The sequence below is a fragment of the Triturus cristatus genome, chromosome 7 (assembly GCF_964204655.1).
Source record: "Triturus cristatus chromosome 7, aTriCri1.1, whole genome shotgun sequence".
Classification (NCBI taxonomy): domain Eukaryota; kingdom Metazoa; phylum Chordata; class Amphibia; order Caudata; family Salamandridae; genus Triturus; species Triturus cristatus.
Window position 1 is genome coordinate 715,150,182 of NC_140590.1, and position 24,597 is coordinate 715,174,778.

Sequence of the window (24,597 nt, forward strand, 5' to 3'; positions counted from 1 at the left end):
AGTCACCAGTGATAGGAGAAGGTATCGGTTTCTGGAGGAAATGGTACAGTGAGTGGAATTGGTCCTCTTTTGCAACCTATAGAGGCTAGTACTCCATTGCCAGCCACTGTAGATTCTTTTAGAGGGCACACTGAACCTAGAGCAGTAAGATCACTGTTGTTAGCAGACTCACGCTCTGATTTGAGCATGTGGGAACCCCCAGTTAGAGGTCCCATGGTGAGAATGACAGGAGTGATCAAGGAATTTCTGCGAGTCAAAATGTCCCATGGTCCATTGTGGAAGGGAGTCACTGAGGAAATCAGGAATCGATTAAGGCTGCTATAAGGGCCAAAGTGCTAGATGTGGTGAGGTTGAAGGCAGAAGCGGATTAAATAAAATTAGTCGAAATGTACCTTTTGAAAGGATAGAACTTTCTGAACAAGATGATCTGTTGTTCGTGGCAAAGGATGAAACCTGTAAGGCAAAAATGCTCATGATAAACTGACAGAATTAGCACGAAGGTATGATGTAGACTTGTCCAGAACAAAATGTTACAGGGAAGTCATAGGCTAAATTACAGTGATCAAGAATTAGAAGAGAAAAGAGTTGTAGGGTTGAAAACACACATTCGAGAATTAATTGTAGGGATACGTGCATGGAGCATGCTTGACAAGTGGGAAGAGAGGTGGTCCAAGAAAAAGAGTGTCAAAAAGGGTATAGGCGATACGCCGCCTCCATGTGGAGGAGAAGCAGGAGTAGAGGCTTACCGATTGTGAGCGGTACTGAGCGGAGGGTATGTGCATGTGCCTTGGAGCAGGGGTGATCTGGCAGCGTACACAAATGATTTTCCTCGACTGAAGAAAAAATCTGTTGATCACTTTGTCAAGATTTCAAAAGTATTGTGGATTGATTTGAACACATTGTTTAACATTGTAGTACCAAGTGATCTGTGGTCAGCTTGTCAAATTGCTGTTGAATGGCTAACATCAGAACCAGAACGAGATCCTGGTACGCATGGTCCTTCACCTGTGGTTATGAAAAAGTTTGAGCAGGTGATCACATGGTTACAGTCTAAAATGTTGCCACAAGATATTGATTGGATTAAGGTAGATCGAACTACCCAAGAGCCCAAGGAATCAGTCCATGCGTATTACGAAAGACTCTTACAAGCCTTCAAACAGTACAGTGCACTAGTCACCCTAGATTCCAAAGACATGGGACAGTTTGTCTCCAAATTCGTCCTAGGTTTAAGACCAGAGATTAGCTTCATGATCCAGCAGCATTTGATCTGTTGGCAGAATATGTCAGTGGATGGGATTCTATGCTATGCCAGGTATTGTAGTGATGAGGTAGACTCAAAGCATAGGAGGCTCAAGGATAATCTGATGCTGGTCCAGATGAGGAATGCAGATAGGGTGGACCAAGCACAGCCAAGAGGAGGAACATTGGGACGAAGGAGGGGAAGCAGCCAGTAAGGGACCCAAAACGTGTCAGGCCATGGATGGGGGAAACCTGTGGACTCCAAGACAGGGATGGATATTGGTACTCTGAATAAAGACTACTGCATGTCATTATTGTAACAAACTCGGGCATTGGAAGTGCGAGTGCAGGTTAAATCCTGCCAATCAGGTCCAAGATGAAGAAATAGTGCAGGTACCTGAGAGGGTAAATACAGCAGTAAGACCCAGGTCTGTACAAAGGGGGGTGCTTGGGTCCACAAGTGCAAGTTCCCCAAGCACCGATAATTCCGCAAGCAAAACGAATGTACCAGCAGATGCCACTCGTCGAGATATTCAATGAGTTCGCTTCAGACCCATTATAATGACGGTGCCTGGGGGGATGAAGACTCTTGGAGCAGTCTTGGGGGTAGACCAGAGAGGACCGTATATAGAGGCAGATGTTGACGGTCATCCCATCACCTTTTTGATTGATACTGGTGCTACCTGTTCTACTGTAAGACTGCAGTAGTCCAAAACCTACCCCTCTCAGGACAATCAATCCAAGTTGTAAGAGTTGCAAATAAGAGAATGACCATTTCATTGACTGATGAGATACCTGTAAGAATATTAACCTTTCAGGATCGACATCAATTTGTGTTGTGGGATTCGATTCCAGTCTGCTTATTGGGTCGTGATCTCTTGTGTAAATTGAACTGCACCATCAATTGCACGCCCAAAGGAGTGGAGTTGCAGACTAATGATGATGACATTACATTTAAATTGGCAAATTTGAATCTGCATAGAGATGTTCCCTATATTGACAGTCGAGGACTTACCACTCGATTTGAGGGATTCGGTCTCTTTGGTAGTATGGGATTTCACAGGGGAAGAGATAGGATTGATCAAAGGGGTTGAGCCAGTTAAGATTCAGGTCAAGCCAAATGCTGAATTCCCAAGAATGCCCCAGTACAATCTGACGCCGAAAATGGTGGAAGGAATCAAGCATGTAATTGAGTCCATGATCGAGCAGGGAATTTTGAGAGAGATAATGGGGAGCCCATGTAAATCCCCTATAATGGGATTGCAGAAGCCGAGTGGGAAGTTTAGAATTGTGTAGGACCTGCGAAGGGTCAGCTCAATTGTAGTTCCATGGTGTCCTGTGGTACCAAATCCATCAGTTATCTTATTTCAGATGCCATGTGAAGCTGAGTGGTTCACAGTGATTGACCTATGCCAGGCATTCTTTTCTATACCCTTGCACGAGGAAAGACAATTTTTATTCGCTTTCCGTTTGGAAAATCGTGTGTTACATGGTGTCGTATCCCACAAGGGTATACAGAGAGTCCATCAATTTTCAATCAGATTTTGAAGAAGAATCTTGAGAGTCTTGTATAGCTACAGAAGTCAGTTCTTGTGCAGTATATTGATGACCTCTTGATTGCATCCGAAACAGAAGATGCTTGCAGAATTGATACTGTTACCTTGTTAAATCATCTAGCAGAGAAGGGACACAAGGTGTCCCCGAGCAAGGTACCGTACTGTCTGACTAAGGTTCAGTATTTGGGTCATCGAATTGAAAAAGGCAAGAGGACGGTGTCACCAGACTGAATTGAGGCGATCATGAACATGACTGCGCCTACAACACAAAAAGAAGTCAGGATGTTTCTGGGAATGGTTGGGTATTGTCGTCAGTGGATCCCCAACTTTTCATTGAAGGTGAAGCCTTTACAGAGGTTGACGCACAAGGATGTGAGTGATCCAGTGCCATAGGATAACGACTGTTTGGTTGCCTTCTTGGAGCTGAGAGAAAGCCTTTGTCACACTCCGGCTCTAGGAATGCCTGATTACAACAAGTCCTTCTCACTGTTTCGCTGTGAGAGAGAGGGTTGTGCATTATCAGTACTCACAGAGACTCATGGAGGTGTTCGTAGACCAGTTGCCTACTTTTCTGCTAACTTAGATTCGATAGCTTCAGCGTTGCCTGGATGTCTCAAATCCATTGCTGCAACAGGTGTCAGCATTGAAAGGTGTGAAAGCATTGTGATGGGTCATCCACTTGCTTTTTATGTTCCACACTCATTGAGCTTCTGATGACGAGAACAAAGACACAGCATCTGACAAATGGCAGACTCACACGCTATGAGCAGGTCATACTTGCCTCAGAGAATGTGACTCTAAAAAGATGTTCTGTATTGAATCCCGCTACTTTGATGCCTTTACCAAATGTTATGATGAAGATTGTGAGAACCATGACTGTCTCGATGTGACTGAACTTTGCACCAAACTGAGAACTGACACTGTCGATGAACCTCTGCCCCAATCTGATGAGATATTCTTTGCAGATGGTTCATGTTTAAGTGACAATGTGGGTCATGGGAGAGCAGCATTTGCTGTATGCACCATTTCTGGAGTTGTGGAAGCTGCTTGTTCACAGGGAGCAAACTATGCACAAGTGGCTGAAATTATTGCTCTAACATTTGCCTGCTGGGTTGCTGATCAAATCCGAGTCACCATCTACACCGATAGCCAGTACGGATTGGTGTAGTTCATGACTTCAGACAGCTATGGTCACAGAGGGGATTCTTAACGTCATCAGGATCTCCGATCAGAAATGGGGAGTACGTGAAACAGTTGTTAGAAGCTTTGCAGCGTTCAAAAGAATTGCAGTGGTTAAATGTGCCTCCCACGGGAGGGAGGAAGACTTTGTCACGCATGGGAACAGGTATGCAGATGAATTTGCACGTTTCTGTGCTGAATAAGGGTGCATTTTCACAGGAGAATATACTGGAGAAAGCACAGAAAGAACTGAGCTCAGCATGATGTTAGCCATAGCAGACACTTGGGACGAGCTCAAGCACCTGCTGGGAGAAGTGTCAGGACAGAAGAAAGCTGGTTGGATCAAAGCAGGTTGCGAGAAAAGAGATGATGGTATTTGGGTTTCAACTGATAGTCGAGCAGTGTTGCCAGATGAATTACTGAGCCCTATGGCAAGACAGATTCATGGAGCCGTTCACATTGGAAGGGATGCCATGGTGCAAGTGTTCAGGCAGACGTGGTTTAATCCAGGGTTTTGTGAGTTTGCTGATGCAGTGTCTCACAGGTGTGTTACATGTCAACAAATGAATGCTGGGGAAAAACTGTGGTTGCATTGAGTCACACTGGAAGATCAGGGGGACCCTTCATTAGGACGCAGCTTGATTTAATTGAAATGCCAAGATGCAATGAATTGAGGTACATCTTGGTTGTGGTGTGTGTTTTCTCACGGTGGGTGGAAGTTTATCCAACAAGGAGGTATGATAGTCTCACAGTAGCAAATTTATTGCTTAGGGAACTTATACCGTGGTTTGGATTTCCAGCCTCATTGGAGTCGGATAGAGGAACACATTTCCATGGTGAGATCATGAGGCTGCTTTGCTCTGCCTTACAAGTTGATCAGAGACTGCATTGCAGCTACAGGCCAGAGGCATCTGGAAATGTGGAGCAAATCAATGGAACTCTCAAGATGAGAATGGCAAAAGCGTGTTCCTCCACGTCTTTGAAATGGCTGATGCATTGCCCTTGGTGTTGATGAGTATCCGTAGTATCCCTGACAGGAGGATGGGTCTCTCGCCTCATGAGATCTTAATGGAGAGGGCGATGCGTTTGCCTGCAGTGCCGTCTACAGCCTTGATAAACATCACAGATGATTTGATACTTGATTATTACAAAGGACTGGCTGACGTGCTCCGTTCTGTGTCTCACCAGGTTGATGCTGCGACTATCCCGACCTTGTAGGACCTGTGCCATGACTTGTGCCCGGGTGACTGGGTGCTCGTTTGCAAGCATGGGAGGAAGAGTTGCCTTGACGCCCATTGGAAAAGTCCATATTAAGTGATCTTGGTGACAAATACAGCTGTGAAGTGCAGAGGCTTGCCAAACTGGATACATGCCTCCCACATCCACAGAGTTTCAGGACCCTTGGAAAAACAGCTCCTGTCCCAGAAGAAAATCCAGCTGTGGTTGCGAGGCCACAGGATGGGACAAGCCAAGCTGTGAGGGTTGCTGATGAAGCTGGTTGCCCACCAGAGCAAGCTGAGGGGGGTCACGCTATGCAAGGCCCAGGTATTGACTATGAGGGAGACGGTAACGTTGCGAGTGGTATAGAGTCAGACTCAGCTGAAAGAACTGGTGCGCAAGGGGGTCGGGTGCAGAGGAGAAGAGCAGAATTTGCAGAGGAATCATAACCTGGGAGACAAAGGAGGTTAGATCTGAGATTGACACCTGAAAGAAATCTTGCTCCTGTGTCTGAGATGTCTGAATCGGAGCTAAGTGACACAGAACAAGAGCAAGGGAGCCCGAGAAGGTCGAGAAGAGCAAGAATGCCTTGTTAGAGATATGTTGCCCCAGAGTGGACTTATCTGGTCACAGATGCCGAGAGTAGTGAAGACTGGGAGGCCGAGGTCTTCACGAATGGTCAGCAAGACCCCAGAACTGAAAATGAGTATCAAGCGGATAGTCCCTGGTCTGGAAACAGAGGGGGTGTTGATGGCAACAGTACCAAGACCTCCAATCTTGAGAAGAGTGCGAGTTTTGATTCTGCGGGATTTGTCCTTTCTAACGTTTTGATATCAGCCACCAGCTCAGGAAATTGCAGCTGTTCTTCTTGAGATTTTGCAACGCGCCATAGTTGGTTCTGAGCTTTTAAGAGACTGTTGATTGACCTGTGAACAGTAAATAAACTTGCTTTAAAGAAGATAACCCAGGCCCGAGTGGAAGAATAATACATTTAAGGATCTTTCCGTAAAAGATGAAAGAGGGCATAGGAAGTCTTTTTGAACTGTGTAAATAAAAGAAGGACGAACTGTGAATTGATTTCCAGAACTTCAACAAACTGTATTTGAACTGGTTAACAGCAATCTGAGACAGAGAAAGAGACTTTGTGTTAATCCTCTTACTGTGCTAAACCGACAATTGAAGATGGAGTCTGGAAATTTGAATCGTAGGTCTAAGTGTGTGATAGGTACACTCATAGTAGGAGTGATAATAATAATAGCGGTAGTTATTATTGTGTCTGTAAAATTTTCACATGATGCAGAAGTTGAAGGGGTGGAAGTGAAAGGGACAGCCACACCTGTTACTTCTAGCACAAAAGAGGGTATTGTAGGAGCTGAAAAGGCTATGCTAGATCAGACTAGTCATATGTTACACGTAGATTTGTCTAAATGTGATTACACGCTTAATGCTTAGGCCAAGCTGCTATTCGAGTATGTTAACACGATGGATGTGAGAGATTGCTATGTGTGTATGCAGTTGCCTGCATCTGTGAAGGAAGGTATTCATTATCATCATCTTCCTTTGACATATGGTATTACATGTAGCTTGCTACTTAGTATGTTTTACAGTAAGGGTCATTATGAATATTACTTTTCCAAATTTGATGTAGTGCTTTCAGAAGTTCCAGCTTATAAGCACCTGAATAAGTATGATTATTACAAGCAGGAATATAGTGTGGTAAAGTATTTCATACCTACCGTCACATTAGCTATAGCTTATGCACATCGTCATAATTTAACTTGTATGTTAACTGACATAGAAGAAAATTGTGTAGATCAAGTAAAAGATAGACATAGACAGTTATCAGTGAGATCTAATAGTATAGAGTGGAAAATTGCCTGGACCAAGGAGGAATTAGCAAACAAGGAGAGAGGGAGCTCTGGTACAATTGCTTTAAATTTTGAACAGAAAGGAAAGCTTTGCCCCACAAAAATATTATAATAGTATGTCTGTACCTGTCTGATGCAAAAGTGTATGCGATCATATCTTTATGGTCGAAGACACTGCAAAGAAGTTCTTGCAGGATATGGTGCAAGTGGGGCCAAATGTGCATTTCGTGTGTGGGGAAAATGCCTATGTGTGATTGCCACTGAATTGGTACATGTTATGTGGCTGTTGTGTTTCCCAAGATTTATCACGTTGAGGATTTAGGACCTTTGGAAGGTGGAGTACATCATAGATAGAAATGAGGTACAAGTGCAGGTGAGATAGTTGTAGATGTATTTGGAGCAATGATACCAAGTCTGGGAGTAGTTCTGAATGACATTAAGATTTGAAGATTGTCAACTATTGTGGATAAGTTGTCAGCGAATACAGCTCAGTCTTTGATGCTTTTAGATGGGGAGATGGTGTCTATAAGAGCTATGGTGATGCAGAACTGCCTTGCTTTGGAAGGCTTGCTAGCAAAAGAAAGCGGAGTCTGCAAATGTTGAGGGTCCAGCAGTGCTGTACTTATATGCCTGATAATAGCAGGGATCTGAAGAAGTATATAAGTAACATCACTGAGATTCATCATGAAGTGCATGATTTGGCAACATAGAGTGTTAGGAGCAAGGTTGGAAAAGGCTTTAAAAAGCTTGGAAGTTGGTTTGCCAACTTTGGAAAAGGAATTCTTGGTTACATCTTGAAGCCCATCATCATAGTTGTGGTTTGTGTGATCATCTTGCTGGGACTGGTAAAAGCCTACAAGTGGCATAAGGCAGGTCAGGCTGAGAGATCTCTTAGCGAACGTGAAAGGAGAATGGAGAGACTGCAGGACAGTCACTAAGAGCAACTCAAGAGCCTAGAGACGTTCCGACAGGTGCGGACTGATGGAGCGTGATGATGCTCTTACGTTTGTAGGGGTGCATTATAATCACGGATGTCCGCATGCACATATATATTCATTTGTCGTAATAACATTTGGTTATTAGATCATATTCAATAATAACATATGAAAGTGTATGGAAAGAAAAGTATTGTGACATGCGAAGAAACAACGTGGCATTCGTGTTTTAATATTGTAATCCATAGTATTTTATGTAGTTTCTTAACGAAGTTGCTTACATGTAATAATGCATTTGATTTCAAAGTGCACCATATTAAAGTTGTACGTAGATGTGACTATTTGTGCTTAATGTGTAGGATTTCATAAGTTGCTTGCAACTGAAATGCATTTGACGTGCTTATGTAGAGTCGTGTAGAAAGGCCCAAATGAAATGTTCACTTATGCGTGTATTTGAAGGGCATATGTGTTTCATTTTATGTTGGCTGATTTCTGTAGGCCTGAAATGTATTTTCCCTGGAAGCTCTCAGGCAGGGCTTGCTAGTGAAATTCATGCGCATGTTGAATTTGTTCTCTTCTCACGTTTCTGTTGCAGATGGAGAAAGTTGTCTTTGTTAGTTAGAATAACGCCTTTTGTTTTAGGAGTTAAGCTCGGGAAGGAGATAAAACTATGTGTAAGGATCACTGAAAATTGGGAGACTGTGTTCTTAGGGAGGCCTGGGAATCAAGGTCATCAGGAGAGGAGGTGAGGAGATCGAAGGAGAGAGAAGGAGCATCTTAGAACAAGCTCCGTAGCTTTGGCTTCTTGACTTATACAACGTGAGTGTACTTCTAAGGAAGTCTTCAGGAGCAGACACCTTTTCCTGATCTTGCCTGGGGAATTCTAAGTAGGGATATCATGGTAGTGGTAGTGTAGGGACAGACTAATGCTTTCTATTTGTGAGCCACAGATGAAGTCTGATCTTGACGTGGGGTCAATCATTGCCTGCGTTCTGCTTCTGGAAATTGTTATTCTGTTTGTGATTCATCGCATAAAACTAGCTCGTAGGTTTGGATTTGTATTAGTTCTCATGTACTTCTACAACCTCGTTATGAGGTGTTTGTACATTCAGTTGTTTTTGGCGTTGTAATAAACCCACTAACTTGAAATTCGGAGTCTGTGATTCTTCAGTCATGGTTCTTAAGATTGTTAGTTTGCTTTAACGAGTTATTTCTCCCCTCTACACTTATCAGTAGGCAACAAAGGTCCATCGGCCAGGAGTTCCGCAGTAAATTGATAGGAAGGAGCTCAGCCTTAACACATGTGAGTGTCCACCTTTAAGTTGTGAATTAAAACACGTGTAATCTAATATTTGATTTCAACTGAAGTGTACCATGGCAAAAACACCCTGAGTGCTTTAGGTTCATAATTGAGATGCCGGACTGACGTCATAGGGTCCCTAGTAACATGGTATCATCTGACAAACCTACATAAACAAACACAAACCCAAAGATAAACAAACACAAAGGTGACAATCTGAAGACAGCTCAGGCAGCATGCGGTGCCTTACAAATCACAAATATAAACATTTATTTAGTGCTTACTCCAAAGATATGCACCGAGGCATTTTCAATCGGTCTAATTTTTTTTTTAAAGTCCATGGTCAAAAGTAACAAATGTACTCCAGAGGACTAGGTTTAAAGTAACTTTCTAGCTTTTTAAGACATCACGCAGTCCCGGATTTCTGTGACTGACATAGATTTACACAGAAATGTAGCAAACGTATGTTTCTGTGCCTGAAACGCAACTTCACAAGTGTTGCTCCTATTGTCTCTTGTATTGTGTCTGTTGATCTTTCTGGGTGAGGTGCGCTTTTTTCTTTGGGCACGTTTGAAAAGCTGTGATGCAAGACACTCATTCTTGCTCTTCACAACCAATACACTAAGCAGACAGAGATTGTGACAGTAAGAAGGGTAACATTCTGGGAGTCGACAGGCAGCATTCCACTTTGTGGGTGATCAGTAGCCCAGCCCATGTAGGTAGCAGTGCATGCGGCTGCGAGTAAGCACGCCTTCTTGACCTGGGAGAACTTCAGAACTTCTCAGGTGGCGCGGGAGCCGAGTCTCACACCGGGAGTCTGATTTTCACCGTCGGAGCTGCTACGGCATCTGATTGTCACGTGGATGATGTCATCAGTGATGTCATCAGTGATGTCACTGACCATGTCATGAATGATGTAATATGTGACATCATCAGCAGTGGATTGCGGGCGCGCGAGATGTAGTTAGTACAACTAACTATATCGGAGGAATTTCAATGGTTTTGTTAAAGTGAAATATCCAGCTAACTATAACACCCCTAAAATCTATTGTTTTTCAGTGAATTTCTAAGGTTTTTTAAATGCTAATTCCTAACTATATCAGGCCTGAAACCTATGTTTTTTTCTGTGAATTTCAAAGGTTTTTGAAATGCTAATTCCTAACTATATCAGGCCTGAAACCTATGGTTTTTTCAGTGAATATATATAAATATATATATATATATATATATACACACACACACACACCCTCTCGTCTCTCTTTTGAAAGTCTTAAAAATGTTGGTCATTTTACAAAATACTGTGTTTAAGTACGCCTTCCAATCTGCACTCTGCTCCCTTTCCTCCGCCCCTTAACTCCCCTTCTGCACCGCTTCTCCGAGAGCCGCCAAAGTTCGCAGCCTCTTTTGCCTTACAAGACCGAAATGTTCCTCTGTGGGCGGTCGAGAAACCGCAGGTGCGCGAGGTTGGTCCTGGGCACTTCTTTTGCGCTTTGGCTACTGGTGTGGCTACTGCAGCACTACGGCGACTACACTGGGCAGTTCCTGGGGTAAGTAACTGAAAACTGCACATTTACTTTTATGTAGGAACGCATCAGTGTAAGTTCTGCTGACCATCAGAACAAGAGCGGCGCAGGCAGCAGGTGCGCTGGCGTCCCCGGGGGCATAAACGAGGCACCGCAAATCAGAACCAGCGGTATGCAAACATCCATAGCACAAAGAACAGGTGAAACGGCCAGAAATAGAGGCGGGCTAAATCATAGGAGCTTAGCCGGGGTCACTGTGCGAGCTATCGAAAGGCACGTACATCGCGGATAAAACATAGTGTAAAATATGAAAAAGACCCTAGCGTGTTAAAAAAGCGAGATCATCAACGAGGGTTTTAACTTAAAATGTATAAAGAATAACTGTTATCACCTCGCTTATTAAAAGAAGTAGCTTCTAAACATGGACGTTATAATATTCAAGAACACCTCTGCTGTGAGGACGTTGCCATGCGGGACCACGAAAGACAGCACTTTGTCATGTGCACTGTTTATAAAGCCAATTACATTATTTGTGAAGCAACTTTATTGCTCATTAATACATAACCTGTGGAGTGAAATTTTTAAGTAGGTGACTTCCTGAACTGAATTACTTGAAAGTACTATTACATTTGAAGTAATTCAGTTGAGGATATGCGCTGCACTAAAAGGTCACTCCTGCATGTTGGGCATTCTTACATTCTATGTATGTCCCAGGAAAGCTGGCTCATGTAACATCTGACTTGAGGCACTACAAACTGCACATTCAGGGGTCAGTGACAATAAGTGGACTGGATCTGAGAGAATAGAAACCACCACGGGAGAGAGATGGTACGCTACTGGGGAAGAGACAATGACCAACATCACCAGGGAGCAACCATTATCCCTTAGCAAGGGGACGAGAAATGGCTCAACTGTGTGGAAGCCAGTCAACAGCAGACTCATGACAGCCAGGTTAAAAGGGAGAGACATCAACAACGCCCTAATCTGGTGCTTTGTTCCAACAATCAACATAGAGGATACAGTCATGGACATATTCTACCAAGAGATGCAAGGTGATCTTAAAGCCGAGCTGCACCACAACCGGAAGACTGTGATTGGGGACTTGAATGCTGAAGTTGAAAATGACAACACAGACCATGACAGAGCCATGGGAATCAATGGTTGTGGATCAAATGACAGTAGAGAAAAGTTTTTAGAATTTCGCGACTCAAATGATCTGATCATAGGAGGGACTCTCTTCCCCCACCATGATATTCACAAACTAACTTGGTGTTCACCCAATGGTAGGGAAAGAAAACCGACTGATCACCTGATCATAAGCCGCATCTGGAGATGCTTATTGCAAGACGTCAGAGGGAGGAGGTGAGTGGAAGTCAGCAGTGATCACCATCTACTGACTGCCATTGTGAAGCTAAAGCTCAGAAAACAGAACGCAATATATCAGGACAACATCATTTCGATGTGGAAAAATTACAGGACTCTTAAATGTATTGATGAAATTAAAGGACTTAAGTAATGTCATTTGCCTAAAACCACACAATTAGTCAAGTGAGGAAGCTTGTGTTTAAAACTTAGATTCCTGGTTAAAGATTTTGCAAATCAGTTCCTAGATGGATAACTCCTTCAATCTCCTATTTAGCAAGAGGTGACTGTGCCCTGTGTTCAGTGCTTTCACGAGCTCCGTCATTACACTATTTTCAACAAATACACATATCTCATTAAATTAATTTGACGCTATATATGTGTGTGTGTGTGTGTGTGTGTGTATATATAAAAAATATATGTTGGGGAGTGGACTCAGGGTGCTAGTGTGCTCGTGTGTGCCAGTGGGAAGGAGGACAAACAACATTCTTGGCATCCTTAATGCATAGACATAAAGAATACACAAGACCACTGGGATTTTTGAATCTCCGGTTGGAGTATTTTCTGCATACTTATGAATTTACCATACTTGTCATATAATCCATCATCATCTGCATAATTTGCTGATTTTAGCAAAAATATTGTTTTTAGCTCAAACAAACCAAAGGTTGCAAAAGCACACCGCCACACGAGTTACAATGCAATGTCAAGTCTTTTTGTTACACAGAGACTGGAAAGCTGATGTGTGTTCCACAGGCATTAAATAATTACAGACTTGTGGAGTGCAAACATGGCACTGGTGGGAGATTGTAAATATTCATTCCATTATGCTGAGAAATAGGAGCAAAGCTGTTGAGCCTGTTTGTTCCATGGCTAGTGCTTGTATTGTCGGTGTAACATGCCCCTCTTGTGGACATGTGAAAGGTTGCTGTAGCCTTTGGTAAGTGTTGGTTATCATGTTCAGTCCTTTACAGTAAGAATGTTGCAGAACCGGGAGTGCACAACGACACCATTTCGGGCCCGATTCCCTTTAAAACTGAATAAGGGGGGAGTTCTTCAAGTCAGGAAGTGGAAAGTGCTATTAGTAGCAGACATTTCTGTGTTTGAAACAGCTATTACTCTAAGAAGACACGTTGGTTAGGAGCTCTTTCTGCTGGTGCTGGGCAAGACCCCTAGAACAGGGCCTGCTGATATGAATTTCATAGCCACAAACCAGAGGGTGTACCCAAATGACTCTAATGTACCTGGGCAAATGAACCTATATTTCACACAAAAACAGGGTATACAGTAGGAACAGATAATAATACCACAGTTCTACCAAATGAGAAAACAACTTAATCACTGGTCAGAAATGTATCTGTCACAAAATTAATGTATTATGACTAGCCAAGACAAACTGAATACCTGGTACTTTCAGTACTCATATCTGACCTGACAATGCTTACATATATAAACACAGACATATCTATACACAGTGACACATGAATAACAATACATTTATATAATAACACAAACAATTATTTTCATTGTATGTTTGTAAAAATGCGATAAAGCATTGAACTTCAGTATTCCATTTAATTGGACATTGTGTGGCTGGGTTTGAAAGAATCAGGCTACAATTCACGCTAAGGAGGTAGTTCAGTGATTTATATTTTTCTCCCTGGGGATTATAAAAGGACTGCAAACAATAGACATCTTCCTTTGGAGTTGAAAATTGATGTCCACATGTACAATTTAATAGGAGTACAGCTGAGCTGTTTTGTGTGAACAACCTGCTTTTTCATATCTATCGAGGGAGATCACAAATACATTTTAAAATAAAAAATATCTCAAAATACACTAATAGAGATACAATGACACAGTTTGACAAGACTAGAATATTCTATAGTAAATCACACTAGAGAAATCAGAAAAAAGGACGACAATATAACATGTATATTCCGGAATTATTATGTAAACAAGTTACAGATTAATTAAACTCAGTATATTAATTCATTGCATAAGAATCTGTATTAAAGACATTACTCAGAACCTTTATGGGTCTAATCAATTCTACACATAAACAATGGATGTCATGATTAACAGGCTTAAATCAAAGGTATCAAGAGTGCTTAAAAGCCCTCCTTTCATACCAGCAGCATTCTAAATCCCTGTATGTGAAATGCCCTAAAACACCTTGTAAAATATTTAGTATATTAAGCCCAGCTAAAACCGCAATGAAGATACCTACTGCATCATCAGAACCTTGTGCTACCTACCATTGACATGATATGTTTTTTAACTTACTTGAGGTGTTGTTATTCTGGGACATCCTTTTCTGAGTTATTAGCAATTATGTCTGTTGCCCATTTCTTTTGAGGTTTTTTTCTCAAAAGCAATGGAGTTATGTTGAGGTTCCCCCCGAAGCCATAGTTCTGTTCATTTTTAAGGTTGACAAGGTGTTCTATTCGTTTTGAGGTTTGTTCTTGAGTGTGCTGTCATCCTATGATTTTTTTATATTCAGGGCGAACATCTTTGTTATTTTTTACCGGTGGATGACAATTATTGGCTAAGATTATTTCCTATGCTATAGGTACTCTGTTGTTCATTGTAAGTGCCTTTGAGGATGTAGTGTTTAACTTTTTTTATATGGCACCTCTCCCTAACGTCATAAGACATGGAATCAACATTGTCTCCTATGCAGACGCAACTCAGCTCATCCTCTCCCTCTCAGTCAGTAATCGCACCACCAGAATAAACTTCATCACCTGCATGTCAAGCGTAGCAAACTGCATTTAACAGACCTGCTTAAAACTCAACAATGATAAAACAGAAGTCCTGATCTGTGTGAACAAACGTTCTTCATGGGACTATAGCTGGTGGCCAACCGACCTTTGACCCACGTCTACCCCCACTGACCAGTGCTAAAAACCTCTGCATCATCTTGGACAACAGGCTCACAATTGTCAAACAGGTGAACGTCGTCACCTCATCCTGTTCCTTCATCCTACTTATAATTCACAGGATATTCAAATGGCTCCCCACTGACACCAGATGCACCGTCACCCAGGCCCTCATCACAAGCAGACTAGATTATGATAATACACCCTACGCCAGCATCACGAATCAACGCATACAAAGACTCCAGATCACACAGAACGTCACCCCCAGACTCATCCTCAACATTCGCAGCAGAGCACACATCACACCCCTCCTGTGAGAGCTACACTGGCAACCAGTTCAGAAGCACTGCCAATTCAAACTGCTCACACGCGTACAAAGCCCTCCACAACACCCGACCTACCTATCTCAACCACGGCCTTAACTGCCACCAACCACCAGGAAACTGAGCTCAGCCATGCTTTGCCTTGCACAGATACCTCGCATTCCCAGAAGCAATTCAGGTGGACGCTCTTTCTCCTACATCCCCACCAAATTCTGGAATGACCTTCCACATAACATCAGGACCTCCATATCCCTAGTCAAGTTCCTCAAGAAACTAAAGACCTGGCTGTTCAACCTAGAGCCGGATCGAGCTACTCCTCTACTCCAGCGCGTGAATACCCCTCAGGTGATAAGCATGCTTTACAAATCCATAGATCACAACATTTTACAACAGGATTTACGTCTGTATTGGTAACAGTTTGATGACCACGCTGAGTGGTATAAGAAGTCAATTCTTATTCATAATAAATGCCGTTGACTGGACACTTGTTGCACAGTGGATACTACAAATACTATCAGAGGAATCCTACAAATTTGCTGTGGAACAAATGAGAAACAGCAATTTTAGCAACCTTGGGTACATTACCTCGAGAAATTGTTATTCACGCGGCATGAATTGGTTTTCTGGTCATTGCCATCGCTTAATCGCCTTAGCCACACAGGTTGCATCAGTGTTCCCCTTGGAATGATTTAATTAAAACCAACTCGAAGAATTATGTTTAAAACGTCTTTCCAAAGAGACATGAACAATGCATTTGATGAGTGAATGTTTATTGCGTATTCTAATAGGATTAAAAACAGATCGTTGTTAGTATGAAGCAACGATCTGAAAGATTTAATTTTGAAAAAACCGACACCAGATTAAATATTCCACTGTAATGTGTATTCCTATACATTTGCCTTTGTGTACATTGTGTCACTTTTAATTTTGTCTTGCCTTAGCCTTTTCTATGCATGACGCACAACTCGTTGGCTAATATTTCCGGTGCAGTAATCGGTAGGCAGCTTCGAGATCTCCACAGGGCAAGCTGAAGCTTCCGTCCTTCTGCGGTGGACAAAATGAGGGATTATGTTGGATAATAGTAGTAGCGCCTATTCTTTATAGTGCCACGAAGTCGAACGAACAGTTAAATAAATGTATGGGATGCCAAGTGTGCTTTCTTCTAATCCTGTTTCTTGAGTCTCAATTTTCAGGGAGAACTCCGCGTTATCCTTTCCCTCCTATCTCCCTTTAGATCTTGGTGCTATTGTGCACCCCTCTGTGTGTACCCGTCAGTGCCACTCTGCCTTAGAACTTCGGTGGTGCCTGAGCAGAGATTTTTTTTGTTTCAATATAACCGTAACAGTTTTCAACCTTTGACTCATAGTTTCACTCTTCTTTCTTTCTTATTCTCTCACCAGTCATCTTCCGAATTATTTGAGCAGCGCAGCTCGCCACCCTGCGACCATGATCGAAATGCACATGAGGATTACATCAAACTGTTTTAAGATGCTATATAGGTCTCGCGCCTAGCATTGCAGTGCGCATCAGTGCTCGCGCAGCGCGAAACCTCTTGTACGGGGTTCTGAAAGCTGACCACACGCTCATGCGTATGATCAGGCTTTCGCCGGCAGGCATTGGCTTTCGCGTGGTTTTTTTGTAAAAAAAAAAGGCCCGCGATTGGGCAAAGGCGTGTTGTGACCCCGAGTGGGATGGGTATGCTCAGACGTGAGTCCCGTGCTCTCCATGCCATTGGAATAAAGCTATCCTGGCTGAAGAGAGGTGAAACCCCGAAACCGGTCCTAGGATGCTTGTTTCCAGTCCAGGGAGGACCTGGCTTGGCAGTTCGGGCTGGACTGTTCCCATGAGGCGCAGGGTCAAGACTGGTTTGCATATGGCTGGGTTCAAACTGGAATGGCATGGTGTGGTGAGCAAAAAAACGATGTATTTAGGCCCAGATCTCTGTACTGGGGTGAATGTATGACATTGTTCTGCATTCTGTCCATCAACTGTTGTTTTTGCATTTGTCACCCTGAGTGGGAAGGGTATACCCAGACGTGGATCCCGTGCTCTCCATGCCACTGGAATCAAGCTTTCCTGGCTGAAGAGGGGTGAAACCCCGAAACCGGTCCCAGGATTCTTGGGTCCAGTCCAGGGAGGACCTGGCTTGGCAGTTCGGGCTGGACTGTTCCCATGAGGCACAAGGGCAAGACTGATTTGCATATGGCTGGGTTCAAACTGGAATGGCATGGTGAGCAAAAAAACAATGGATTTATGCCCAGATCTCTGTACTGGGATGAATGTATGACATTGTTCTGCATTCTGTCCATCTACTGTTGTTTTTGCATTTGTGACCCCGAGTGGGACGGGTATGCTCAGACGTGAGTCACGTGCTCTCCATGCCACTGGAATCAAGCTATCCTGGCTGAAGAGGGGTGAAACCTCGAAACCGGTCCTAGGATGCTTGGTTCCAGTCCAGGGAGGACCTGGCTTGGCAGTTCGGGCTGGACTGTTCCCATGAGGCACATGGTCAAGACTGATTTGCATATGGCTGGGTTCAACCTGGAATGGCATGGTGAGCAAAAAAACAATGGATTTAGACCCAGATCTCTGTACTGGGGTGAATGTATGACATTGTTCTGCATTCTGTCCATCTACTGTTGTTTTTGCATTGGGCAAAGGCGGGCGCATGTCCCTCCATCCAAACGCCTATTCCCATCCGTGTCTAGCATGCGCAGCAGTGCGCGTTCGTCTCGCTGCCATGCTCCGTTGCCCCCGCTCCTCTGTGGTGCGTGCGCACCACTGTTTTTTTTTTAATATGCAGAGATTTATCATTGTGTTTTATCCCTGTTTTAGCCCGATTTTCTTTCTTTGAGAACTGATTAGGAAGTCGGGTGACATTGAGGATTTTTTCTGAAGGTTTAAAGCATTGTACACATCATAGAGTTGTAGCAGTTCCTCTGTGTGTAGCTGGGGTGCACGCATTTGTAGGACACTGCATGTCTTTCACCAAAGTCAAGCGAAGTGAAGTCATCGCTGCTCTCCACCCGCTCAATATCTGCCATTCTGGCTGTTTTTATGCTTTAGTGCGTTACTCGTTATTAGATTGATTTCTGTTTTTTTGTGCCCGTTCTGGGCTCCTCCTTTCAACCATGGGCAACAAGGCGGCTTTTGTGACAGTACTGTTGCACTTTATCGTCTCGAGGCACCTTGCAAGCGGCACTGGCACGCGCTATCACCACCCGTGGAAGAACTGTTTTTACCCATGTTCTGTGGGTCACATGGGATACGGCGTGGGCCACGCAGAAAGGAGGCCAGGTATGTGACAGGCTGCCACTGCGCGCGCTCTTTCACCCTCACGTCACGTGCATGTATTTGTGGTGCTCTTCGAAACATGACATTTAACGAACATGTTATACATGTACAGAGTTTAGATGCCACCGATTTGTCGTTTGATAGTGCTTCAGGTGGGAACTATTAAGCCACTAAATAATGTTAATATCATCGGCCTCAGAGTGATGAAGATCTGAGACGGCCCTGAAGGGAATGGAATCTGTAGCCCAGTGATTACCACATGCGTAGGCAGAGGAGAGCGTAACTCGCGTTTGTCTCCTTTATTGTTTGGACGACTCAGAGCGCTAATTGAATCTGAGGAAGGCAGAAGCGCTGGGGGAGGGTGGCACAGGAGGGATGGTGGAAGTAGGCGGCCATGCACTAACGATTCTCCCACGTGTTGTTTTAATGCAGGGACATTATTCTGTTCTTGCTTCTGTTGAGAGAGGAGTAGCTTCTAGTGACGTAATACACCGCTTCGCGTATCTTTGATGTTTACTATGATATTCCGACTGCACACAGTTGCAGCTATGTCCTGATTCGGGAGAAATTAATTACATGCAGTAGATGAGTAGGTGCAGCGCCTGCTGCAGAGATCCGTGACCTTTTCTGTCACATGTTCGAACAGCCGCCGGGCTATGTCTGGCTTTCATCTTTTCGGGTTGGTGCCCAATCAGAGCCTTTAACAGACCCCACATGAATGGGCCATTAATGACTGGTTTCCGTTTGTACGTGTATACGCATGGTTTCATAATTGTGTGGGTTGCGTGCATTGCCATAGGTGTGTTTGCATGTGTGAACGTTTATATGTATGTTTGTTCTTTGTTTCTATTGTATGTCTTTGTTTTCTGATGGGATTCGGTATTCTGCAATGTGTTCATTACTATAATGATATGCATGTATGGGGTAAGAGTATTTATGTGAGTGCAATAGTGGCATGTGTTCAGGTTCTGTGACCCTTTGTGTGTTTGTGAAAACAGCGTTCTGTGTCTATGTACTTTTGAGCACGCATTTATCTATTACCGGGTGTGCGTTCGTGTGTGCATTTGATTATCGATGACTCGGAGTTTTTGTGTGTGTTCCTGTCCCTTTATGCTCATGTGAACGCATTGAATTTGTCATTATTGTGTGCATGTGGCTCTGTGTGCCCTTGTTGTTCTTGCTACTGCTCCTCCACTATGAGAGGTTGATTTTACAGAGGGTGCCACATTTGAAATCTTTTTAAAGTTCACATATTGTTGAGGTGCAATCTTCTTTGCCTCTCTCTCTTGAACTCCTACCAGCCCACACCACAGATTCATTATTGATATAAATTCATCCTTGTCCATTACTTGTGGAGCCTTTTCATATGGGTTTTAAAAGGTGAACAATACTTCTCCGTGCTGAAGTGAAAGATATAATAACACGCATTTGAAATGCACTAGGTCTCGCATTACTGAATGTTTGAGCTATTGGTGTTGCATTATTATTAGCAATACCAATAGCTAAAATGTTAATAATGCGAGACCTATTGCATTTCAAATGCTTGTTATATTTGATTTGACTGTACGATTTTCGTTTGCGGATTTCACATGGCCAGTCACAGTGGCTGTTGTATAAGAAAAGGGACCCAGACACACTTATGCAATGCTGGCTTTGTGGTTGGTTGAGAAAGAGTTGTGGATACACGTGCTTTGCTTCAGTGCTGCAGTTTACCACATTCACCATGTATCCGATGTCTGCATTACTGCACTCTTACAGGGCACTCGGTGCACATTTATCAATGCTTTCATTGCCGCAAAGTGGCACAAAGTGTTGATCAAATATCTGATTTCCCTCACACAGCTTTTGTGCTATTTTGCATCAAGGCGTTGTCCCGTCGGTGGTACATGGGGATTCTCAGGATACCACCCATACTATTTAAAACAATGTTCTATCACCTAAAATTGGTAGACAAGGTTTCGTGCCAAAGATAACGGCTCCTTGAGCAGGCACTAACAACGAGAAATGTTTTTATTTCTCCAAACACTGCATGTGTGCTGCAACGTACAGCACAATTCCGGTGTACAAAAAGATTTGAAGTTAGTCTAAGGATAGTATTTTGTACTGGAAGAGTGCCCTTCCACTCCACTTTTCTCCTCCTTCCATGGACAGATCACTGTCTAATTAGCTTCAGCTGGCCAGCTACTTTGCCAAGGGTTGCTCAGGTAGGGGCGGCCCTCTCCTCCTATAGACCTTGTAGAACAACAAAGCAAACAGAGCTTTTGGCCTCCCTCAATGAGACCATTCGCAAGCTCGTGGGTAATACTGAGTTTGACACTACAAGGGTTGATAACAGGATACGCTCGGCAGTCAACATGCTTGCCCCTATTAAGGATGAGAACGTGGGGAAACACAATATAGCCTTGGAGGCTTGGGCAGTCAAGTCAATAATGAGTAAGAGGTACCTGCAAGGAATTGTGTTTAAAAATTCCTTACTTTGGTGTGCTTATACATATAATTATTTAGTGATTCAATCAAAATTGACCCCTTACCTTTGAACAATCAGAGCGCATGTCAGATTAAAGAACGTTAACATTCAATAAATGAGAAAATAATATCAAAAACACGGGTATATCTTTTTTCAAAAGGTACACTTTTTTTATATAAGTAAAATTCAAGAGGGTACAATCAAAGAAAATTAATATAGCAAAACACCATGAAAGAGGATGTAAAAATCAACCTACAGGTCATGAATGTATACATCTATTCCAAAATAATTAAAGTAACATATCTAGAAATGCAAAGTACAGTTACTAATATACAATTAAGATTTGGGAAATAGATCCTCCTAGACCTCTCAGCTGCCTTCGACACGGTCTGCCACCGCACCCTAAAAACACGTCTCTACTACAAAGGGATCCAGGGAAAGGCCCTGGACTGGATCTCCTCCTTCCTCACCGACAGAACCCGGAGAGTCCGCCTACCACCATTCCACTCAGAGGCCACCAAGATCATCTGCGGCGTACCCCAAGGCTCATCACTCAGCCCGACGCTCTTCAACATCTACATGAGCCCCCTCGCCGACATTGTCCGCGCACACGACCTCAACATCATCTCCTATGCCGACGACACCCAGCTGATCCTCTCCCTGACCAGAGACCCAGTCACCGCCAAATCCAACTTCCAAGAAGGAATGAGGGCCGTCGCCGAATGGATGAAGATCAGCCGCCTGAAACTGAACACAGACAAGACAGAGGTCCTCATCCTTGGACCATCCCCCTCCGCCTGGAACGACTCCTGGTGGCCCACCGCCCTGGGCACAGCACCGGCACCCAGCGACCATGCATGCAACCTAGCGTTCGTCCTGGACTCATCACTCACTATGACCAAGCAAGTCAACGCCATCTCCTCCTCCTGCTTCAACACCCTCCGCATGCTACGAAAGATCTTCAAATGGATCCCCACGGAAACAAGAAGGACTGTCACCCAAGCCCTTGTCACAAGCCGGCTCGACTATGGCAACGCACTCTATGCAGGGACAACGGCCAAGATACAGAAAAGACTGCAACGCATACAGAATGCCTCCGCATGCCTCATCCTGGACATCCCCCGCCACAGCCACATCACTGCCCACCTGAGAGACCTGCACTGGCTCCCCGTCAACAAGAGGATCACGTTCAAGCTCCTCACCCACGCACACAAAGCGCTCCACAACTCCGGACCCGAATACCTCAACAAACGCCTCTCGTTCTACGCCCCGACTCACCAACTCCGCTCAGCCAGCCTCGCCCTCGCCACGTACCACGCACCAGAAGAACAACAACAGGCGGCAGATCCTTCTCCTATCTTGCTGCCAAGACCTGGAACTCCCTCCCCACCCACCTCCGACTGACCCAAGACCTTCTCACCTTCAGGAGACACCTCAAGACCTGGCTGTTCGAGCAGTAGCAGCACCCCCCTCCCCATCCCTCAGCGCCTTGAAACCCTTGCGGGTGAGTAGTGTGCTCAATAAATGTACTGATTGATTGATTGATGAGAGAGTCGACCTCACTCCAAGTGTAAGGACTGACACCAGGGAATGCGCTACATACAGATCAAATCAACTAGCAAACTCTCTTTAAACCTTACACTCGGAGTGAGGTTTTCTAGCTCATGCATATAGGTGCAAGTTGCATATTGATTGATGCTCCTTAGAGAATAAAGCAACAAGTGATTTAACGCTAGAGTGATCATTTCAACAGTGAAGTCTCTTGGCGAATCTGTCTCCATACGAAGAATTTATCTGGGTCTCATTCTATTATTGGACCACTACAAAGGGTCTCTTTTATATGCAAATTGATTGAATGTCCTGAAGATGGTCTGACGGACAAACGCCACGACAGACCGAAACGTCGACTCCCTCATCTATTTCCCAAATATTTATTGTATATTAGTAACTGTACTTTGTATTTCTAGATATGTTACTTTATTTATTTTGGAATAGATGTATACATTCATGACCTGTAGGTCGATTTGTACATCCTCTTTCATGGTGTTTTGCTTTATTAATTTTCTTTGATTGTACCCTCTTGAATTTTATTTATATAAAATGATTTGTACCTTTTGAAAAAAGATATTCCAGTGTTTTCGATATTATTTTCTCATTTATTGAGTGTTAACATTCTTTAATCTGACATACGCTCTGATTGTTCAAAGGTTCAGGATCAATTTGGATTGAACCACTAAATGATTATGTGTATAAGCACACCAAAGTAAGAATTGTTCAACAAAATCCCTTGCAGGCACCTCTTACTCATTATTGCCCCTATTAAGGGCAGGAAAGTTTGCTGAAGCAGGCCTTCTGCTTCCTGGTTTACTGAAGCTCTCGCTGCAGAGAAAACACTTTATAAAAAAGGCTGAGAGAAAGTGGCATAAGGAGTATAATTTGACAGATAAACAGGTATATTGGGAGGCCTTGAAGAAATCTCATATCTTGCTCAAGACTGCCAAAACAGCCTTTCTTGAAAGTAAGATTGAAATGGCAGGCAATAAGGCGTGAGACGTCTTTAAGATAGTTAATAAATTCACGCTCCCCCTTTGCCCCAGTGGTGTAGTACCCTTTTAGAGTGGTGCAATAAATTTTCAAGACAAAATCCAATTCAGCTTCGCTGCTTCTGTTTCAGAAGCTAGTAGCCTTCTTCCTTATAAGGAAGTGACCAAGGAGGTGGCATGCTACCTCTCCTCCTTTAACTCCGTTTCCTTAGAGGAGTCTCTAGCAGCCATTCAGAGTCTTAAATCTGGCTCACCAGTGGATCTCTGCCCCATTAGTTTGTTAATCATGAGGCAGAGGTAATTAATCCACTGGTAAACAAGTTGCTTAATCATTGTCTTGCTACGGCGGTGGTCCCCACAGGTTGGAAACATCAAAAATTCTTCCCCTTTTGAAGAAGCCATTGGCTGACCCTAATGTTCCGAGCAACTATGGGCCCTTTTTCTTGCTCCCAGCATTGTCGAATATCCTAGAGAAACTTGTGAACAGGCAACTCTCCTGCTACTTGCAAACTAATGACCTCCTGTACTTTAGTCTGTCAGGTAGGCTTCAGGAACTTGACTACTGAAATGTCCCTACATGAGGTTGCTGAACAAATCAAATGTACCTTGGATGCATGTTTCATGGCTGTGCTTATTTTGTTAGATTTACCGGCAGCCTTTGACATGGTACCTCATGTTTCTCTTTTGGGCTGCCTCCAGGGGATTAGAGTAAAGGGGCCAGCACTTAAGTGGAGGGTTTCCTTTCTGGGCAATAGGGAACAGGAAGCTTGGCTACCTCCTTTTACATCTGGTAATAAGGCAATAACAGTTGGGGTCCATCAGACCTCTGCCCTTATCCCCACTTTGTTCAATATCTACCTTTTTTCCTCTCACCTTTTTGGTTGAGTTATTTGGTGCCAAGATTAGAT

At 43.6% G+C, this 24,597-nt stretch overlaps 1 protein-coding gene across 1 annotated transcript in view; it reads left to right on the top strand.

The window, feature by feature from the left end:
• The first annotated feature begins 10,697 nt into the window (after positions 1 to 10,697).
• LOC146810405 (alpha-N-acetylgalactosaminide alpha-2,6-sialyltransferase 2-like) overlaps positions 10,698 to 24,597 on the top strand; it is a 252,735-nt gene continuing 238,835 nt past the window's right edge. The window contains exon 1 of the mRNA XM_085617402.1: positions 10,698 to 10,842. Within this exon, the coding sequence (XP_085473528.1) occupies positions 10,718 to 10,842 (125 nt within the window). The 5' untranslated portion in view covers positions 10,698 to 10,717. The remainder of the gene's footprint in view (positions 10,843 to 24,597) is intronic.